The sequence below is a fragment of the Denticeps clupeoides genome, chromosome 2, assembly GCF_900700375.1.
Source record: "Denticeps clupeoides chromosome 2, fDenClu1.1, whole genome shotgun sequence".
NCBI lineage: Eukaryota > Metazoa > Chordata > Actinopteri > Clupeiformes > Denticipitidae > Denticeps > Denticeps clupeoides.
This window is the reverse complement of record NC_041708.1, coordinates 12,946,963-12,969,165: the sequence shown is the minus strand read 5'-3', so window position 1 is coordinate 12,969,165 and position 22,203 is coordinate 12,946,963. Positions and strand designations below refer to the sequence as shown.

The window sequence follows — 22,203 nt, the reverse complement described above, 5'->3', positions numbered from 1 at the left end:
CACCCATTGACAGAGAGAGGATACATTTCTAATTAGTTTTGATTGTTATAAGAGTTGGTTGTTGTATCCGCTCCTTCATTGATGGTCTTCCAGGGGTTTAGTGACCCCAGAGAGACCCAGGGGCCGATTGAAGTCCCGCTCTGTATTTAATTGAGACTCTCCACCCCCTGCCTTTGCCTGCTGGCTCCAGCTTTCATTTAAACACCGATACAGCAGCCACCGCTCTTGGAGCCTTAATAAGAAATATGATAATTCCTGTGCAGCCAGCCGCAGGTATATTCTGTCTGCCTGTCTGTCTGTATTTTTGCCATTTTACCTTTTCTGCCTGTTCCTGTTTGTAAAGCATGATTTTAAGACTTTTTTTTTCCTTAAACCCACACACACGCTACATAATACATATACACATACAGTACAAGCCAAATGTTTGGACACTCCTTCTCATTCAATGTGTTTTCTTTATTTTCATGACTATTTACATTGGTAGATTCTCACTGAAGGAAACTCCTTCAAGACTGTTGGAAAACCATTTCAGGTGACTACCTCTTGAAGCTCATTGAGAGAATGCCAAGAGTGAGAATCTACCAATGTAAATGGCCATGAAAATAAAGAAAATACATTGAATGAGAAGGTGTGTCCAAACCTTTGGCCTGTACTGTACATGCACATGACTAATGCTCAGTGGTGAATGGTCATATAACTGCTGTTGCTATCAGTTCCTTCTGGTTACTGACACACAGAAGGCGAGTGTCTGCGAGTGTGTGTATGTGTTGTTTTGTGGGCCTATCGATTGGTCTTGTGTGTTTGAGATGGAGAGAATGTACCTTAGATATGTGCATATTGAGTTTTGAGTGTGTGCTTTTTTTTACTTGCGCCCATTGTGTTTGTGTTCTTTGTGGTGTGTGCAGACTGCAGGGAGATCCTGCTGCCCATGATGACTGATCAGATGAAGCAGCATTTGGAGCAGCATGAGGAGCTGGAGGCCTGTTGCCGCCTGCTGAGTGACGTCCTGGAGGTGCTCTACAGGAGAGATGTGGTGAGTTACACAAGCCCTAAATCTCGGCTATGATACGTGAGCTTAATTGAAGAATAGCTCTCTGACAGTCTCTATTGAGGCTGAGCAAGTTTTTTAAGATCATCCAATTACAGCACCTCAGCAGCTGTCGACCTGTTACACATATTTTATTGTTACGCATATTTTATGTTAATATTTATTTTTACTTTACTTTCACTTTACTCATTTGCACACCTTCACCCTCTTACACATATTTTATGTTAAAAACATAAACGTGTAATATTTGGTTATGCTTGTAATATTTGCATATTGGTTCACTGTATACTTGCAGTATTTGCAATGTTGTGGTCTATAGCAGTCGCTAAAGCATTTCACTGCATATCTGACTGTGTATGAGACAAAGAAAATTTGACATTTGGCATGTGGGAAACAGATACTTAAAATCCTATGTGGCCAGATTCTGATTTAAGGTAATTTTTAATGATAAGTGTGAGCTACTTTTGCTGGTTCCAATCAGATTAAATGTGAATAAAACAATTGTCTGTGCTTAGCTGGGGCTAATACTACTTCGTCTTCGTCTTACTCCGCTTATTCGTGTCCGGGTCACGGGGGCAGCATCCCAAGTAAGGAATCCCAGATATCTTCCACCGCCCAACTATAGCCCCAGTCGACATCAGCAGTTCCCCATCTTCACTGTAAATAGTGTGAGCCAGTTGCTGCCTTCCTCTCCTGAGACCTCGGATGGTTTGCCAGAACCTCTTTGGAGCCGATCGGTAGTCTTTCTCCATGGCCTCCCCGAACCCCTCCCACGCCCGAGATTTTGCCTTGGCGACTGCCACTGTTGCACCTCTCTTGGCCATCTGTTACCTGTCTGCTGCTTCTGGAAACCCACAGACCAGCCATGCCCTGTAGGCCTCCTTCTTCAGCCTGACAGCTCCCCTAACCTCTGGTGTCCGCCAACGGGAGTTACCGCCACAATAGGCACCGGCCAGCTTGTGACCACAGCTAGCAACAGCCGCCTCAACAATTGCAGAGCATGACAGTCCATTTGGGCTCATTGTCCCCCATGTGCTGTAGGGATGCGGTCAAAGCTCTGCTGGAGGTGGGAATTGAAGACCAACTTGACAGGTTCTTCTGCCAGGTGTTCCCAGCAGACCCTCACTATACATTTGGGTCTGCCAGGTCTATGTGGCATCTTCCCCTGGCATCTGATCCTACAAAGTCCATCATCGACCTGCGACCTAGGCTGCCCTGGTACCAAATTCACCAATGGGCGTCCTTACGTTGGAACATGGTATTTGTTATGGCCAAACGGCAGCTTGCGCAGAAGTACAATAACGAAACACCACTCAAGTTCAGATCTGGCAGGCTGTTCCTCCCAGTCGCACCCCTCCAACTCATGCTGTCACTGTCCACATGAGCGTTGAAGTCCCCCAGCAGGACAATTGCGTCCCCAGTTGGAGCACTATCTAGTACTCGTCCCAGGGACTTCCAAAAGGGTGGGTACTCTGAGCTGCTATTTGAAAACCACATGACATCAAAATTTGCAAACCTCACTTTCCATCCTCCCCACCCTCACGATGGCCAGAGAAATATTTCTGAGGTGAGACACCCCCCCCCCCCCCCTCTCTCTTAATTACTTTATCTTCCATCCAAACATCAGAATCAAATGATTTTTTCATGCAGCTCCCTGTGAATAATTCAGATATGTTTTGGCAAAGCCTTTACTTATTAAACAGAGTAAGAAATAACTCTGTGGTCCATCCCCCACGTCCGTCGTTCTCTCTCTCTCTTTCTCTCTCTCGCTTGCTCTTGTTCGCTTGCTCTGTTCATTTGAGTGCGCTTCGCTGCTGTTTTTCCCATCGAGGCCTTACGCAGTCGGAGCGCCCGGTGCAGAGAGACCAAGGCGTCTTTGAAGTGCCGCTGACGGTTTGGATTGTGTAAGGCGTGCGTCACACATCTTGCTCTAAGACCAACACACACACACGCGCTCTCACACACACACACACACACACACACACACACACGCGCACACACACTTTCAAACCTTCCAGGCCCCCCAGAATAAAAAAAAAGTGAAATGTATGGCCGATTGTGGAGTTTGGAGGTTACTGAAATAGCAGTGTGAATAATTTATGGTCTGTTGAGAATCTGCCTTTCCATTTAAACACATTCACACACACACACACACACACACACACACACACACACTGCTAATGGGTAAATCTAGAGAAATGCCCCAATGCTTGCAGCATCCCTACTGTTTGCACAAACCCCTCTTTAAAGCAAGAAAAATTACATTACTGCAGAGCAAATAAACAGCCCTAATGCAGCAACAAGAAGCATCACAGAATTGAAGAGACATGGGGGGAATTTTTCTTAAAAAAAAATCCTTTCCTCTTCTTCACTGAGGTTCCATCTGAGCCTGATGCAACACAAGGTTTTCCTGCAGACACACTGGGCTTCTCCGCTGAATTAGTTGGAACAAAATAAAAAGCTGTTCTCAGACATGGCAAACCTGTAAAAAAAGCAGAATAGAGACTGTGCTGAGACGTTTAGCTGTTAGCCAGGTAATGGCACCAAAGATGTACAGTGCAATAACATTGTGACATGTCAATCATATGCTGTTTAAGTGCATTAAGTGCTTATGGTTATGGTAAATAATTTTATTGTCCAGTGTTTACGAATTAGGCAGTATGTGATAAATATGCATTTAATGGCACATCTGCTTCTAAAGTGTGCTCTGGTTTTGGTATGTTTCCATGTTGTCGTGTGTTTTTCTATGCATACTTGTCTCTAGTGAACACTCAGAAGTGTATATAACACTCATTGGACATTAAAGCTTAAAGCTTTGCTTGTTCACCAATTATTATTATTTTTTGTAATCAATGTTTGCCTCAGATGAGAAAAGGCTCACTTTTTAGCATGTTTATGCCTAGAATCACTAATGTACTGTGCCATTTTCTACAATGCAGTATTTAGTACATATTGGATTTTATGTCTTGTTTGACTATTTTTAGTAAGAATTTAGAATCAAAAAGTGAACACTAGTTTAAAAGTTTTTGTTCTTATTATTAACAGGCTTTGAACAGTCAACCCCTATCTTACCTCATTTGATTATGTTCCTTTGGATATCATTTGAAGGAAGAGTTCGTGCTATGCCTTTTAATAGAACTTATGGACTAAACATATACTGTCACTGAATTACAAATATTGAAATATGTACAATTTCTTTATTTTATTGCTTTTTTTAAATACAACTTCTTGATTCTGTTTAAGGACAAGAATGAAGCTTTTGTGGGTTGGTTTATTTATTTATTTTGGATCATAGCTTGTACATCCAGACACCTTTCATCTCACAACACACACATCTTCACAGAATGACTTTTCAGTTCTGTTGTTTTTTTCTTTTTTGCTTCTGTAGGCCTGTGGCAGAGTTGCTATGTTTATCTAGGTCGTATTTTGGGGGAAGGCAACAATCAATGAGATGCAGTAGTTTTGTGCACCATGCGGTAGCTCATGCTAAGCAGGCTTGTCTGTTTTTGAAGAACGCAATTGGCCCCGCCATCATTTAGGGTGACTGTGCAGTCACGCGCCGAGCTCAGCTGTAGTTAGTGTCCATCATCGCGCTCACTCGCAGTGCCAGGTCCCAGGCTGAGTTTCTTGATCAATAACATCGCTGTTCATCTTGAGAGTTGTTATTTATTATGTCTTTTGGAGTGTGTGTGTGTGTGTGTGTGTGTGTGTGTGTGTGTGTGTGTGTGTGTAACCGTTTCCTCTGTATATGTGTCACAAGGGTCCCACTTCCTGGCATGTGCAGATTATAATGGAGAAGCTTCTGCGGACAGTCAACCGAACGGTAATCTCCATGGGTCGTGACTCTCCACTCATAGTAAGTCTTGCATTTAATCTTTTGTACACTATCTCTCTATCTTTCATTCTTACACACACACACACACACACACACACACACACACACACACACACACACACACACACACACACACACACTCATTTATCCTCTGTCTTTCCCTGTATCAGCACACTAATATAATTACACACCTCTGTGACATGTTAGGATGAGGCACAGTCTGCCTCAGTGGCACCTCAGATCAGGATTTGAACCAGCATTCTGATTACGGGGCCACTTCCTTAACCGCTAGGCCACCCCTGCCCTAAACACAACCACAACTACTTTGGCCTTTACTAACACAATGTAATGTTGGTCATTCGTTTTAGCCAGGGATTTCTAAAGGTGGATGTCGAGGTCAATCCGGACCCCAGATTGTTTGAAGGATTTCACCCAGAAAGTGTGGCCCTGGATGGCAGTTCAGAATAGAGGGGATGAGGCCACCTACATGGGGGTCTCCTGTGTTCTAGTTGAGAACAAGCTCTTTATAAATAAATATTTAATGTTGATTGCTATGTGCAAGAAACTACATGCTTTGCTATATGAATAGAAATACATTCATTGCAAATATTTGCATGTGAGAGAAGTGGCATTCAGTCAAACAGGAAAGCGGAGTTTTCAACAGTGAGTGAAAAGTCATCATTTGGACTATGATTCCAGTAAAAGGAAAGGTGAAGAAGGAGATTATGACAGGATCTGTGAATGAGAATCTTCTTGTGGATCGCAGGTCAAGTGATGAGGGGAAAAATGTTTGGGACTCCAATACTGGAACACAGACAATGAACTATAATCCTTTGTGTCATTGTCTTTGCTTAACTGACAGTTTGCTAGGATTTATATTGGTATGGCATCACAGGATTCTGTGCAACTCCTTCCCCTGCTAGGCATGTGGCGACCCTGAGCTCTCCAGGGAAAGGTTTTTATCGTCTCTGTGCCGCATGGTGCCAAATGTTCTATGGTTGAACAGCTGTTCTATAGCTCCGCAATATCACTGTATAAAATAAGTCGTTATTTGTGACGTAGTGTTTTAATTTTTTTTTGTCTCATGTCAGGCATCCAGCAATCGTGGGTAGTAACAGGTAATAGTAATGAAACAGGCGTGGTAGTGGGTAACACACTTGAATATGAACTAGAAGACCCAGGTTCAAATCCCACTTACTACCATTTCAGGACATGAAAAAGAAAAAAGTAAGTGAAGTGATTGTCATTGTGAAACACTGCAGCACAGCACACGGTGCACACAAAAAATGTGTCCTCTGCTTTTAACTCATCACACTTGGTGAGCAGTGGGCAACCATGAAAGTTGCGCAGGGAGCAGTGTGTGCTATCAATGGCACCACAACTACTTTGCCCCAGCATTGCTGTCATGTGTTGTTTATGAGGTCTTAGTCAGGGCTTGTCCCACGGATGTGTTGCGCTTGTCTGCAAGCAAGCCTGCTGCATGTTTCTTTTTGCCTTTGACCAGTACATGCTCTGCTGGAATTACCGGTTGTCACAGCTGGCTGTGTGTGTGTGTATGTGTGTGTGTGCCAGGGTGAGCAGCGCTGTTAGCGACAATTGCTAGCATCTGGCTGTGCCCTCCTCGGTCATAGTCGTTGGCCCATGGTGCTCTGCGACAGTGTGGGGTCTGTCTTTCGCCAGGACAGCCACTCTTCTCCTCCACATTAGTGCTTACTGAGCAGAGGCAAAGCCATGCATCAGTTAGGGGGGAGGGGGCTGCAGCAGGGTGTTTTTGCACTAATATTTGCACATGCATGTGTGCCAATTGTTGCATGTGCAAATATTTGTGTGTGTGTGTGTGTGGCTGCATTGTACATTGTATTAGAGTATTACCCACTGTTTCCTGTGGCCTTTTTATGGTTCAGCATGGTTTTATGTGTGCATTTGTAAATGAATGTGTGTGTGTGGCACTGCAGCAGTGTGTACTGCAGTAAGCTTCTCAGCATCGTCCTTGTTCTTCACTGCTCTTGTGTAGTTTCAGATTTATGCATTAATTTATGCATCTTTTTTTTTTTTTTTCACTCCTCTGGCTCGTCTCTCTCTGGAGCAGTCCCATGAATCCAGATGAGAATGATCACTGTATCTTCTGCCTGCTTTCATCCGTTTTTTTCTCCCCCTCCCTCCTTCCATCACCATTTTCTCATTCTGCAAAAAACCCAGGTTTTATTTATTTGGCTGTGTAATGACTCCCAACCCTATCCGAAACTATTCTCTGTGAAGATGTGCGCTCTGCAGTGTCTGCTATATTCCAGGGTGGTATGCAGTCTATAAACAGGACCAAAACACACACACTACACTCTGGATTTCCCAGAAGGCAGTGGGGACATCAAAATGATTATAGGATTCTTTGGTATCTGTGTACTTGCAGCCATTCCAAATGCTTCTGTCTTTTCTGTCTATTCTTTCTCTTGTATTCCATAGCAACTCACTGCCTTATCATTATTTCCCTCACCAGTAATCAACTCTTTAAAAAGTGTCTTTTGTTTTGGTCATGCAGTTGCAGTTTTTGTAACAGGTGATCTAGACAGGGTGGTAGTAGCCTAGTGGGTAAGACACTCGCTTATGAACCAGAAGACCCAGGTTCAAATCCCTCTTACTACCATTGTGTCCCTGAGCAAGACACTTAACCCTAAGTTGCTCCAGGGAGGGACTGTCCCTGTAACTGCTGATTGTAAGTTGCTCTGGATAAGAGCATCTGATAAATGCTGTAAATGTAAATGTAGACTTTAGCAGTACAAAAGTCTGCAAAAATGCCATTGTGTGGGGATGGTTCATTAGATTTTGTCTCCAGTAGAAGTCCTATGGTTGTATTTCACATCTAGATTAGAAAAGGAAAATCTAAGAGATTAACTAACTAAAATATATATATAAAAAAGACGAGTCCAACGGTATTTTTGACCGCTCTCTTTTGCGTCATCTCCTGAATGTTGCCCAAAATGATTTAACAACTAGCATGTGTATAGGCGCAGGGACAAGAGCATCAACGAACATCAAAGACACTCCTGCATTGTTTGTGTGCGCGCATATGTTCAGGACAATATAATCTCCTATCTTAATTCAGCAAACTCTACTTCAGTCTCCTAATCTCATCACCTCTTCAGAACAGAGATGTGCACATCCAGATATTCCAGTACACCTCCACCTCAGTTGCCTCTGCCAGGTTTTCTTTTTGCCCTCTCTTTCAGGGATTTCCTCCGCTCACCGTATAGAAACAGCTGCACTGCGGAAATGCAGGCTGGATCAGCAGATGTCCGCTCTGTTCAGAAATCAGCCACCTCTTATATCCATACAGCGATAAGGAGGATTGTTGATTCAAACCCTTTTTTGCAAGACTTTATTGAATCTTAGTAAAACAGTATGGTCCCTTTGTAAGCCCCTGTGATCAAATATGTTTTCTGTTTAGATAGTGTGAATGGATTATTTGTGCTTTCCAGTGGCAAAAAATTCTTAAAAAAAAAAAAAAAAAAAAAAAAAACCTTTCTATTTTTCATTTTTTTTATTTTGTATATTAAATGTTTTCTTTTTTGTGTCTTTTTTATTTATTTTTTTGTAAGAAACAGTATAAAATACACAATATTGCACGTAATAAATCAATTGCACTTCTTTAAGGTACAGATAAACATCTATGTTTGTCTATGCGCTACAATAGAAGTAATCGAGAATCAAAACTCTTGATATACAATGAAGTATGGAGCTGACTGAGCGCAGTGGGACAGGATTTTTTATTTTTTTTGGCACCCTTTGGCACATCATCATCGGGGCAGTGTGTGTCACTCATTACGCTTTTCTGTGTAGGAAATTGCATCTACTCTTCTCTCCAGTGTTATTAGCCCTGTTAGAAGCATTATGTAACATATACTGTAGAAACAATGTCTAAGTCTGCATACTCATGTTGCCCCCTTAGTAATCCAACTTGGGTGATCATAACATTTTTTAATATGAAGAGTATTAAAAAAGTGAAAGTCAATTTCTGCTTTTTTGGGGTGGAAAACATGCAAGGCAGTGGCTTGCACATGATGCTAGGTTGAAGAGCTCTTCCTCTGGCCATAATCCGTTTTCCTGGACTGACTGTAGTGAAGCTGGGTCTTGCAGCATTGTTGTTTTAGCAAAAAACTGGAAACTGCAGTATCCCTGTGCCATCGCAGATGGTTTATTTCCTCTGAAGTCATAAAATAAATAAATAAATAGATAGATAGATAGATAATTTTTTCCTTGTTAAAAATAGTCTCTTGTTTCAGTTCACTGTGTTGGCCTCAGTTTGACCATGTTGGCTGGCGAAAGCGCAAGCGTGAAAACTGGTTAATGTGATTTTTCCATGATGTGAACACAGTCTGCTCATTTCATAACTGCTCATTATTAAGACTATAACTGAGCCTTATTTAAACATTTTTTTTAGCTGTTCTTAAATGGACAATACTTCCAGCAGCCAAATAATAAATTTTCTGTGAGATACAAGGTTAAATATGACTGTTTTCTTTTTTAAAGATGTTTTTAAGATTATGAATCTAGAAAAAATAACTGTTCATCAAAGACTTCACACAGTTAATGGGTGTGAGTTGTTTAGCTCCAGGTAAGGAGCTTCAGTATTCCGCTGTAGTCAAAATATAATGCATTTGTCCCACACATACCCTTTAAGTTCATGTTCTCAAAATTGTCCCATAATTTTTCCATTTTCCTCAGTGTCCGCATATGCTGCAGATCTTCCTTAAATTGTGCTTTTATATTTTTGCCATTGCTGTTTTTGGGTGGGGTGTGTAAAAATAAATAAAACAGAACTCTGAAAAACATCCCATTGGATCTGTGACATCAGAGTCCTTTACCTCCAACGCAAGAAAGAAACAGCACAAATTAAAGTCAAGTCTAGACCTGTGAACGACGCTGTTTTTTTCATGACTCAAAAATAAGCTTGAGCCTAGCGTATAAATAGGGGCTTAATCATTTCTTTTTCTTCTCTCTTCTCACCTTCGTGATCTGCAAATAAGTTGGCATGGCGTAATTTCACACTCTGCTTCTGGAAATTAGCTCAAAAATAACTTTGAATCCTTTATGGGAACCGTGACTGAAAAAATGCACTCCATAGAAGGATAATGGCTTTTTTTGTTTTTCCGTCAGTGCAGACCATGTCATTGAATTTTAGAGCCAGGTTGAGTATCCCAACGGCCATACCAAATAGCATTATGGGTAAATGCATGTAAATAAGCTTTATTTTTGAAAAGGCTTGGACCAGTATGAAGAGATTGAGCGATTGAATGAACTCCGAGAGTCCGAGGGCTGAGGTGTGGCATCTTGGCATAACAGCATCTGGTCACAGGAACCAGAGTTTCCAGCGGGCGTGCTTCTTGGACTCAGCTTTGGACTTGCGCTTGGGTGTGGAGGTGAATGCCTCGTGGGTATAAGGCAGTGGAGGGAACAGTGACTCCTCTGTGGGACACAGGCGCTTCATCAGTGGCTGCAGCTTGTCCTCCTGCTGCTTGAAATCCAGCTCCACACTGCAACAGAAACAAACGTGGTGGTTAGTTAGAGCACCCTGGTGTCACCATTGTGCAGCTTAGTATTTGTACCTGATGCCTGGTCCATTATCTCTTTGGGCACTATCTTCAAACTGCTGCACTACAAGCTTTGTGTGGTAGTGTAAGATCAAAGGATTTACATAAATAGACAGAACATAAACAATAGAAATAAATAACAGTTTATGCGGTGAGGTGTTACAAGGTGAGGAACAAGCAACAAATGTTGCTGTTAGATGAAGACATTTCACTTGTTGTTTCCTCCATTGTATTCTCTGCCTCACTCTTTGTGGCCTCATCTCCATGGTCCCAGAATATTGTAGGTTTTTTTTTTTTCACTCTGTCATGTCAATACCCTACTGTTTTGCAATGCAACCTTTTAATATGACACACTTGAATTAGTGAACACAGCATTCTATTTTAACTCATTAATATTTGTCACAGATAATAGGCTTCTTAACATCAATAATTTATGATCAATTTGGTATTGTTTTAAAATGAGAACACATTGAAACTTTTGAACAAGAGTGTACTTTTTATATATTGATTAATTTTTATATGGTATTATAGCTCAAACCAGAACCAATTATTATTGACTCAAGGCCTGGGGGCCACATCACTTTATATAGATTGACTATTGTGGCCCAGCAATATGAAGCACCAATATATAGCACCTATATAATGCAGTGCTCCGAACAGTCCAGCTTCTTCTGAATCTGTACAGGAGCAGTTTCCACGTGGATGGCAAATGTTTTCGTGCTTCAAAGTCACCAAAATGCTGTGCGAACCACTGAATTAATTTGTCAGCACCACTCCATTATGGGATATGTACTTATTGGTACTTTATATCGTCGGGTCATGATAGTAGATGTATATAAAATCTCATGGAATGTGGCCCGTGGGCCGCAGGTTTGACCCCTTGCTCTAAAGCAAAATGGTATATATTGACAGTGTTTTTATGATGTCCATCAATGGAGTAATGCACCAAATATAGACAGAAGCTTCACAACATAATGTGTATAATCATACTGAGGACACAATACTGCATATATATTCTGATATTAATATATTGAGCATAGTCTGAGTTTCCAGTGTGCATTTACCAACATATGATAAATAGTAGAAAAAATATGATTAAAGGGTGTGTTTTGCTGGGTTCAGTGCGTATTGCCTTCTGCTGAAAAAATCTATCCTGATGGGAGAGTGCAGTTTTATGTAAATTACATAATGTGACTTTCAGTCTGTGGTATATGTTGGTATATATATGTGTTTCATTTTTTTGTGATTCTGCCCTTTCTGTTTTGTTCCCTTCCTGGGTTGGTCAAGTGACTCAGCCCATTGCTCTCAAAACTCTGCCCCTGGCCCCAGACCGCACATTTCTGATCTGTTCAGAGCTTCGGCCCTGACCTACATTTCCTCCTGTTCGAGCAGAGTGGCTTGTTTCTACTCATTACCGAAAACAAAAGGGCCATGTTCTAATCAAACCAGGATAATTAATCTACCTGGCCTTATTACTTTATTACTTTTTAAAATCATGACACTCATTTCAGTTTTTGTAAACAGGATTATTTTTGTCAGAAGGAAATGTCAGCAAATGCAGGCAATAGGCTGGTGTCTTGTGTTTTAAACTGAGCTGCCTAGACAAACCAGGAAGTCATTTGTGAGGAGAGTGAACAATTTATAACACTTTTTATAACACTTTTGTCAAATTGTGTGTTCTAGCAAAGAGTCTCAACCCTTCATACTCAGACCACTTATGCAGTCTTAGTGACATTTCATTGCCTATTCGGCAGTGGAGCTAAAATGTTGTTTTTTTTCAGTCCCGTCATAAAGGATTGTTGACAAACATATTTCATCAAACATTTCTTAGACAAAAATAGCACTAGCTCAGTGTTGGTCAAATTTGATATTTTGGTAAATTCAAGAATATGTATCCAGGACAACAATTTGTTTTTTAAGTTTTTAAGTATCTTAAGTTGTCACCATAGTTAGATATGTGGGACCGTGGTGGCCTAGCAGGTAAGGAAACGGACCCGTTATTGGAAGGTTGCCGATTCAGATCGAACTGCTGAGGTGCCGCTGAGGTAGCACTGAGCAAAGCACCATCTCCACACACTGCTCCCCAGGCTCCTTTCATGGCTGCCCACTGCTCACTAAGGGTGATGGGTTAAAAGCATAAGACACATCTTGTTGTGTGCACCGTGTGCTGTGCCATGTTTCACAATGACAATAATTGTGTGCGTGTGCCATAACGCGTCGTGTGCATTTGGAGCATTTTTTGATGACTGTGGTTTGAATCAATGACTCCTCTGGCACCACTTCTTGGCACTATTCATATTGACAGGAGTTTGGTTTAAATAGTCCAGAATGAGGACTTCTCTTTGTTTAAACTTTGTTTATTAAAAAAACAAACAAAAAGAAAGCAGTACTTTTATTGTGTATGACATACTTGAGGTGACGTTATGGAACACTTTATAGCTTGTTAGCTCAAAAATATGTATTGTGATATTTACCGAATGTTACATGCTAGACACCCAGCAGTGGCCTGTCCTCTGTCATAATTCTTCTGAGTTACTATAACCCCGAGTCTCTTGTCAGTCCCGTTTGACAGGGGGACTAACTCATACATCATATTTTACCCTCCTGTCAGTCATGCTGAAGATACCACCTCCCGTGTAAACACTGTCAGTACCAAGGATGGTTCGTGTGCAGATGGATCTGTACTTTTGGTACCATTATTCTTATTATATACTGCTCCTATATACGGTTCACCACATACAAAAGTCTAACCATTTGTTTTTCACTCGTTTTGAAGTCTCTTGTGTTCTATTCGGGTTCTGGTGTTATTTGACAACCTAATTGGAACCTAAACCCATACTGAGTAAACAGGAGGTGGCCCTGACCCAGATGTGTCAATTTTCTATTAAATGAAGCCGAATGTAAAATGGATTGGTTTGATGCCGTAGAATCCACCTCAGATTGTTCAATATTAATTCACTGGGCTTCTTGCTTAACAGCTGCAGTGTAGCAGGAGCCGCCTGATACAGTTAGCTGTTTCTAAGCCTGTAATTATTCATCAAGACGCTTTGAAAAAGCTTATACATCTCCTCCCATTGTACCTCCTGCTCTCACTGAACGGCTTAGAGAAGCTTTCCTTCTGCAAAGAGGCCTTCTCCATTCAAGACAGAGAGACCCCCCCCCACCACTTCCCACTGCCCTGCGAAATAAGCTTATTATTGCGGATGCGCTCTTATCCTGTCCTCACGGCAACAGTTTAATACCAGGGATGAGTACAGTCTTGTAAGCACAATCAACTACAATAAAAAAAAGGCTGCACACACACTTGCCATTCTCGGGCATCTGCTGTTAATTGTGTTTAGAAATCCACGCTTCCATGCCTTGTTTCTAAGGCCGTGTTAGAGAAGTGTGAATTTCTGTCATCTTTTTATTTCTTTCTTTCATTCTTTTCATTTATTTCTTTTTTAATGCCACCACTTTTTTTCAGTGTGATATTTTGTACAAACTCGAAAGACTACACAGAGGCATATAAACATATATACGTATTTGTATTAATGTTTTTTTTGTTGTCGATTGATTACAGCATTGGCCATTGGTGGCCAAGTGAGTTTTTAGTAAATGAAAGATTTTTTGTTCAGATTTTCTATTATTAATATTTAATTCAATAAACAAACAATTAAAGGCACATAAAAGTTCCAACCTGTACCTGTGTGTATGTGTCAGTTGTACGTTTTGTAAGAGACGGTATGCACAATTGTCGCTAGCTTGTTTCAATCTTTAACTTTTTGTCTTTGATTAGTTTTGGTTTGTAGTGACGTTAATTGTTCTGCGTTTTTCCTGTTTTTTTATCACCATTCACTCTGAAATGTGTAGTACTTATGTCAAAGCCTTTGCTAAGTAAAAATAGGGCTAGTTTAGGCTGTGATTAATCACCGTTTTTTTAGGGAGGGAATTGATGTATGCGTGTTTTTTTTCCCCACCCTGCATCTCTATTATTAAAAAAGTATATTATATATTAGAGTCAGGAGATCATGAAATGGTCATTATAATGGGACAAGCATTGGATCAAGATTTAGAAACATTTAGTGTTTTTGCAGCACACATCGATCTTGTGTTCCTTAAAAACAGCTACACAGCCCCCCAGTCAAACTGACAGCTTTCAATCACCTTTAGCTTCTTTTTAGCAGTAGATCTACAGTAGATCTACAGACAACACAGCCCAGCTTGCATTGCATGACCAAACCAGGAAAATCCCACAAGAGCTTTAGTTTTGGAGATACTGACCCAGATGTCTAGCAATCATTGCAACCAATCAAAATTAAGGAAGGGGATGACACTGTAAAGTAAATATGACTTCATATGCATGTCTGCAAATGATTGTTGACCAATTTATAGTGCAACAATACACAATCTTGGTTTTGCGACTCTTGTAGTAGACCTAAAATACATTTGTGAAATTTACCTTCCACACCCCTTCAGAAGCCGTTAGGTGTGAGGAAAGTGGTCGAATGTTGGTTGAGATGAGCGACAGGAGAGAGATTGGGGAAGTCCTGCAGAACCAATTTCTAGCACACACTCATTAGAAAAGGGACTGTGTGAGAAGATAATCATCTCTTCTTTTGAAAGAAAGATTCAAAAGGCTTTTAATGAAAGATTCATTATTCTTGACTTGGCGGCTCACTTATCAATTCAGTCTTTAATCAAAGTGCAGGTTGAGGTTCTCACACACACTGACACACTCGTTTGCATGTGGGCCACTTCATGGGGTGAGAAACAGGGCTGCCGCTTTTATTAGTGAATGAATTAAGGCTGATTTTGGTCTGTGCTTCCTCAGTACTCTGTGAATTCTTGAATTCTGTTAATTCTATTCTGTGGTCCTTGTTTCTCGAACTGTAGTGCATGTATTGGTGATACTCCTCCTAGGGCAGGGACTCACCCAGGGTACTGGCAAATAATATTAACTCACACATCTATGGCCAATTTAGAGCCACCAATCCACCTACATGCCTTTTGGGTGGTGGATGGAAACCCATGGCAAAAAAGGAAGAGCATGCAAACTCAACACAGATAACAGTCGCCTACTGTATGGTCCCTGTAGATGGCTGTCATTAATAATGAATTAACTACTACTGACCAAAATAACAGGATTTAGAGAATCACATGTGTTTTCACATGTAATATTTATTGTCACAGAGTAACACTCAGAGTATGGAAGTGGCCTTCTGCCAGCATGATTAAATATTGGCTGCTTGTTACTGTTTGAGTGTCACCTGTCCAGGTGTTTTGTTTTGGAGCTGATTAGGAATATGGGGGATACCATCACTGGGGGTGTTTGAAGGTTTTGGTGTAGGTGTTTGTTACTTTTTTGTGTGCGTTTAGCATGCACTTGAAAATATTTTGTGGTATGTCTTTTTGTGGTTTTGATTTCTGTGTTTATAATATTGAAGGTTTAATTTGTATATTGTATTGTTCAGTGTTTATTGTTGTTCCAGGAGGACGGGCTACAGGTGTGGTAAACCTGTATTAGGCCCAAGGGATCATTGAGCCAGGGCAGCTGAGACCATAGGGAGACTGCCAGAGAGACAAATGTTTTGCTACTCAGTATTGATGCAGGACGACAGATTTAGAGATTTGCCACACTGTTACTGATGAGATAGTGACAGAAATGGGAGGGGGAAAAAAAAACACATTTCAGCACCATTTTGGGTAAAGAATTTTGGATATATTTCTTCAAAATTGTCTTAAATGTTTATGCAGTGATTATTAGGTTTTACACCTCTAACATTTGGGTCATTTAAAAATTGGTCTGGATTGGGTTCTGGGTATAGCGTTTCCTCCCGTCTTCCCCTTGCATGTTTCACATCTATGGTCTCTATGGCAACCAGCTATGGGCTATAGAGTGTAAAAAGTGATTAAAGTCCAACAAAACAGAGAGCTGGACCCTGAACACCTGCAAATCTCTCATACTAAATGTGTGATACAGATACACCAGCCCAGTCTCTGTTCACCTGTTTCTTTATTGCATACAGAAAAGAATTAAGGTTGTTACTCCCATTCATGCTCTTTAGCACACCACACCGATCACTTTCCTGTTGTTTATTAGTGGCGAATTGGTAAACTTTAGAACAGATGATCAATGGGAAAAAGAAAGACTCATGTTTTGTTGTTCTAATCAATGAGTAAATAAGGACTTTCAAGATTGATGAGCCAAACCCGCTTGGATTTCGGCAGCTGAACTGCGACGCATCGCCATCTGTGATCAATCCACATTAGTCCACATCAGGCGTGCAGTGCAGGAATTGGATTACAGGCTTTTTCCGGATGAACAAAGCGCCATAGGGCCTCACTTCTCCAAGCAGTGGTTTTAAAATAAATTGAATTTGAATCCTCTTTTATACCACCACAACCTTTATTTTCCATTTATAGGGTTTGCTACTAGTCTCATTTTAAGTATTTTATTAAACCACAACAAAAACTTGTATTTATTATTTACTTGATAACATTTTATTTAATTCTCTAAAAGCTAAATCTATCTGTCTATCTATCAATCTATTGATCGATTGTATGTTTAACATCACATACTCATGAAATGTCCTACTCTGAAATCTTATGCAAAGATGTCCCTTTCGATTGGGTGAGTAAGCTGTATGGGGTAACTGTACGAAATGTGTTGCTTTATGTGGGATGGGTCCAGATGGTCTGTCTCTGTAGTGCAAACTACATTAAGATGATTTATGGGCCTGTGTTACTAAACAGTGAGCCTGGTCAGTTGAACACATTTGATGAAGGAATGAATGATTCACTGTTCTGCTGCCCCTTATAACCCCAAAATCATAAGAAAAATGATAAAGGTGTATTACGTGCTAGTGTACATTCGCTAATGCCGATACCTAATATCGAAAGATGTACATGGAGTCAGACCCCAAAAACAAGGTTTTCATAGATCCATATTTATTCAATTGCAGCGTAATTCTTCACCATTGTGAATGTGATGCTGTGTCCTATGCTCTAAACTCAGCATGTCATTTTACCTTCAGAATAGTGTTGTCTAAACCTTTGGGGCTTTTTTAGCCTTCTTGCTGTCTCTATTTCTTTGTGTTTTCTGTCTGCTGTTTCTTTCCCAATATGCCGAAACGAATAACAACTGTGTCAGCGCGACTTTTCACTGGCTTGACAGTGTTGATTTTTAAACATCAGACAGCCCATATGTTCACTAAGAACATCGATTTGTCCTACCTCAGGGCCTCCTGTGCCCTGTTCATCAGTTCTGCAGTACTGGAGCATTTTAATTTTTGTTGTTAGTGACTGGTTCCTAATTTCTGTCTTTCATTTCAGCTTGAGTTTAATGGATTTCAGAATTGATAAAGCAAACAGAAATAAGATGTTTTTGCTAACATGCACTTTTAATTACCTTTCTTCTATATGTAGTGATCTTGTCACAGTGAAAAGTCCAAAAAGAAAAGGGATGCCAACCTTTAAATGTAACTGTCTTTCCGATGTGACAGCAGAAACTAACATTACATTAATTAAGAGATTGGAGTGACTCTTCTCCATCTGGGTTTTGGTGCTTGCCATAAAACCACCATAATTGTGTGAAGTGGTTTTGACCAAAGTTTTATTTAAGGCTTGAAGTTACATACAGGGTTGAGTGTGACCTCAAAGCCATCTTAGCATCACAACACAGCAGCTTCCCTACTGCTGCTTTAACTTTAGGCTTGCACCAAATTGTAGATGCTCCCAACAAAGGGTGTACAATAAAATCTTCAGAACTTGCTACAGACCTGTCTGTAGTCATCTAGAATATTTCTCCTGTTAACTTTTGTTTATCCCGTGACTGCACGTTTTGGCAGAATAAGGAAATAAGAATTTTCCAAAAAAAGGAAATCAGAGTATGTTAAAATGTGACATTCAAAAGGTGGGTGTTTTCCCATATAATATACACAACTGATGAGGTTGTCAACCTGAGTTAACCAGCATGATTATCTTTTCATTCAGTCCTTGTTCAGAAAAGTCATGACCTGTACATTGTTTTGCTCTATATTGTGTTGATTGAATCCCTGCCATGTTTACATTTGTGGATTTCATTAGTGCACTAAAAGAGCTAAATGTTTTTTTTTAATAATTAAATATTAGTTTTAGCTTATTATTTTTGAAATGTGAAAGAAAATAAGGTAAAACGTGTGAAGGGCACCAGGTTGATGTATAAAGGTAATCAGTTTCTGAATGGCAACTGCAACTTTCATTTAGCTTACTATTACTTTCATATTCCATCCATTCTTGTTCTTATGGAAGAGTGCAGGGGCTGAAAGAGGATGTTGTCCCTTAATCTTGCCCCTCTTCCAGCTTCTTTTTATCTTGTGTAGCATCCATTCCAGCCTGCATTGGTTTCCAAACTAGATAGCATTACTAACCCTTTGTAGACCAAAGGCATGTTACCCTGGCTCTATCATCAAGGCATGAAGAAACGAAACTCACCTGTAAATAATGCAGGCACTGTTCCGACACGTGTCACAGTTGGCCGTATCCTGTCCAGTTCGGTACGAGAGTCTGGAAGAGATAAATGCGAGATGAGTAATTACAAAGCTTGTTTGGCTGCTGCCTACCCATTTGCTGCCTGTCTCGTCTGGTTTGTCATCGTTGCTTGTAGTTGCAGTTAACTCCAGCCCCCGAGGATTCCGTTATAGAAGGGGAAAAAAAAGTCACCTTTTCTCTTTATGGAGGAAAGAAAGCGATGGAGGAGGATCAACTGTGGTGTAATGATGCAAGATTAGGATCTCAGATTAGATTAACATTTAAGATTTGATTGCTTCTGAGGAGAGGAAAGCATCATGCTTGTAAGCATTGATGTTATCTGCCATGTAACTCCACACAGGAGCAAATACTATGATGCACCCTGACTTCAGACAAGAAGAATAACCTGGACTCGTAGTTGTTCTCTGTTTAGCGAGAGCCCTCTACCTTTTTTCCCCCTGCAACCTGTGTTTTGTGCAGATTTAGAAAAAGGGTTTTGTGTGTGTGGTGTGAGTATCCTCACCATGAAGAGTACTGGGAGCTGTGGTCAAAATTGTCTACTAAGTATGACATGGGGCAGTGGTGTCCTAGTGGTTAAAGAAGCGGCCCCATAATCAGAAGGTTGCCGGTTCTAATCCCAATCCACCAAGGTGCCACTGAGCAAAGCCCCATCTCCACACACTGCTCCCTGGGCGCTTGTCATGGCTGCCCACTGCTCACTAAGAGTGGTGGGATAAAAGCAGAGGACACATTTCATTGTGCTGTCCTGTGTACCACAATGACAATCACTTCACTTTCACACCCTGTGACTCTTTGGATTGAACACAGCTAGAGGTGTGTTCAGACCAAGCTGTCAGTGTTCCCTTGGCTGCAGAAGATTTACTGTGTCATGTGTATTAAAAGTGCTGTCAGACGAATTCAGTTCTTATTATGAGGTTTGAATTTGATGATTTGAAAGAATGCATATATTGACGAATTTTGATGAACACCTCTGGGTGGTTTGTCATATGCTGGTGTACAGGGATTGATACTGACTATTTGAAGGGAGCGATTTCACCATCCTCACTGCCCTGACCTGGGAGGGTTCCAAAATTTGGTGATGCATTTTCATTTTTTTTTTTGCCTCCCGCTTATTTTTTAAGCATGCCTCTGCAGTTGCCATTTTTACATCAAATCTGCTCCAAGTGGACACTTTGCAAGTTAAACTATGTGGTACAAGCAGACAAGCATGAAGTCACAAAGAAGTAACAAAGAGGTCTGATGTGAATCTCTCTGCTCAGTGTCCCTTGCGTGTAACAGTTATATCATCACCACTCTTTTGGTGCCCTGCTGCTTTGCCAGCTGTTGAAATGAAAGCTGTTTTCAGACCATCGGACTGTGCAGGTAATTACTGCCTGTCACTGCATTCCCACTATAGTCAGGGGGGAGAGAGATAGAGAGAGAGTCTCTGAGCTCTGACCTGGGCCAGTGGAGAAATTCTGATGTGTTCTGACTCTTTGTTTTCTCACATCTGTTTGAGAACTAAAGAGGATCGAGGGGAGCCTGACAGTCTGTCTGATAGATGTCTCAGCATGCCTCCCTATGCCGTTATCTCACGTCCAGAGTCTTTGGTCATGAAGGTCAGGCAGGAAAGGGTCCCGAAATTGGTGGGCAGTGGATCTTTATTTGTTTTTCATGTGAATGTGCCTGCAGTCAGGGATTCTCTCTTTAGGCAGAAGACACAGAGGGTGGCTGCTTACACGTCACCGGTGGGCTACTCCTCGAAGGCGGGTCATGTCCTCCACCCAACACCCCTCCCCCAACCACCATCCTCTATATCCCAAAGCCTGGCAGCAGAACCAGAGATAATGTGTGAGTAATGGGGAGCCATGGGAGTTTTCTAATTATACTCCCCTTCTGTGTGCCAAGCCCCATGTGCAGTGGACAGAGCCATCAGACCACTATTACTCAACAGCAGCGGCTAATGCTGACTATCTCCAGGTGTCTGGCGAGGAACAGTCAGGCCTATTAACATCACCATGCCATCTGAGAGAGAGGTACAAAAGTAAGAATTCTGACCTTCTGCAGAGTATTGTTTCCCGGTTTGTGTCTAAAACTGTCCACAAACACATCTAAACTGTTTCTGTTCACAGTTTGACAATCACCTAGTGACAACCAGATGGGTTCTTTATAGCGCAGCATGAAACGCCACCCAAATATGTTTGGATGGCATCCATCAAATAGCTTGGTTACTGTCTCTATATGTACACAAGACATGTCCCCCAGTAAGTGGCTGGCCTGAAAAGCAGCACATTTATTTCCACAGCCTCTCTGAATTTGTTTGTGGCCATATGTCTTGTGACATCCCCCTTTGCCACGGAATTGTTAGTACATCACGCCATCGGTAATGACACATGGTCCCGATCTTGAACACATTTCACCTCCAGCCCTTAGGCAGGTGCTTATTTGTTTTAGGAAGTGACAGTTTTGATGGGGGAATGAACCTAATGTTCTGTGGAGACCTAGGCCTTTTTATTTTTTCCCTTTTGGGCACAATGCCCCCAAGAATATGTCAAACATGCCGAAACCCTTCTTTTCACGACATGGCCATTTTGCTTTTGTGATCAAAATTATTCCAGCAGGTGAGCTGTCCGCGCTCAGAGGTTATTAAAGCTTAGCATCTGTTGCTGTGGTTGTTTATTCTCATGCTAAGGCATGTGAGAGAGCCTTGCAGTCATGCAGGGTTATTTGTAATTCGGCTTTTAATTATGAAGCGTGTGGAGTGACTGTCATGTCCCCATATTACCCACTTCTGTATTTTCTCCCTTTCATCTGAAGGCTAGAGTGGATGAAAGGTTCAGCATTGGATGCTATTAATTATTGAAAGGCGGTGTTTCCCAATTCTGCTCCTGGGAACCCACTGTCCCCAGTTTCAGGTGTTCTGCTATTAGGTGAGGTAGGGCTGTATTGAGGTCTTGGATTTCAAAAAAATTGTCAATAAAGTGTGATTCATTGCAACATACAGTAGCAATTAAGATCAAATGTTTTTAAAACCTTATTACTAATTCACTTACTCACATTATATCATTGAGAAATGTGATTATGGTACATTGTATGCATTTTTTTCATGTCATGGAGGCTGGGATGAGAAACATAATTGGTTCCTTAGATATGCACATTGTTGAGCATGTGATCTTATTGTTAGGATAATCCATGAAGGAATTTTATTACCTGGTACTCAAAATGTTAAATATAATCCTCAGAAT

At 41.1% G+C, this 22,203-nt stretch overlaps 2 protein-coding genes across 6 annotated transcripts in view; one reads left to right on the top strand and one right to left on the bottom strand.

The window, feature by feature from the left end:
- Nucleotides 1-22,203, top strand: part of dock1 (dedicator of cytokinesis 1) — a 263,022-nt gene that overhangs the window by 112,637 nt on the left and 128,182 nt on the right. For all 4 annotated transcript variants that reach the window (XM_028961081.1, XM_028961080.1, XM_028961083.1 and 1 more), the window contains 2 exons: nt 906-1,033; nt 4,809-4,904. In XM_028961081.1, the coding sequence (XP_028816914.1) occupies nt 906-1,033; nt 4,809-4,904 (224 nt within the window). The remainder of the gene's footprint in view (nt 1-905; nt 1,034-4,808; nt 4,905-22,203) is intronic.
- Nucleotides 8,507-22,203, bottom strand: part of insyn2a (inhibitory synaptic factor 2A) — a 29,834-nt gene continuing 16,137 nt past the window's right edge. For both annotated transcript variants that reach the window (XM_028961086.1, XM_028961084.1), the window contains exons 3-4: nt 18,923-18,994; nt 8,507-10,411 (exon numbers count right to left, since the gene is read on the bottom strand). In XM_028961086.1, the coding sequence (XP_028816919.1) occupies nt 10,228-10,411; nt 18,923-18,994 (256 nt within the window). In that variant the 3' untranslated portion in view covers nt 8,507-10,227. The remainder of the gene's footprint in view (nt 10,412-18,922; nt 18,995-22,203) is intronic.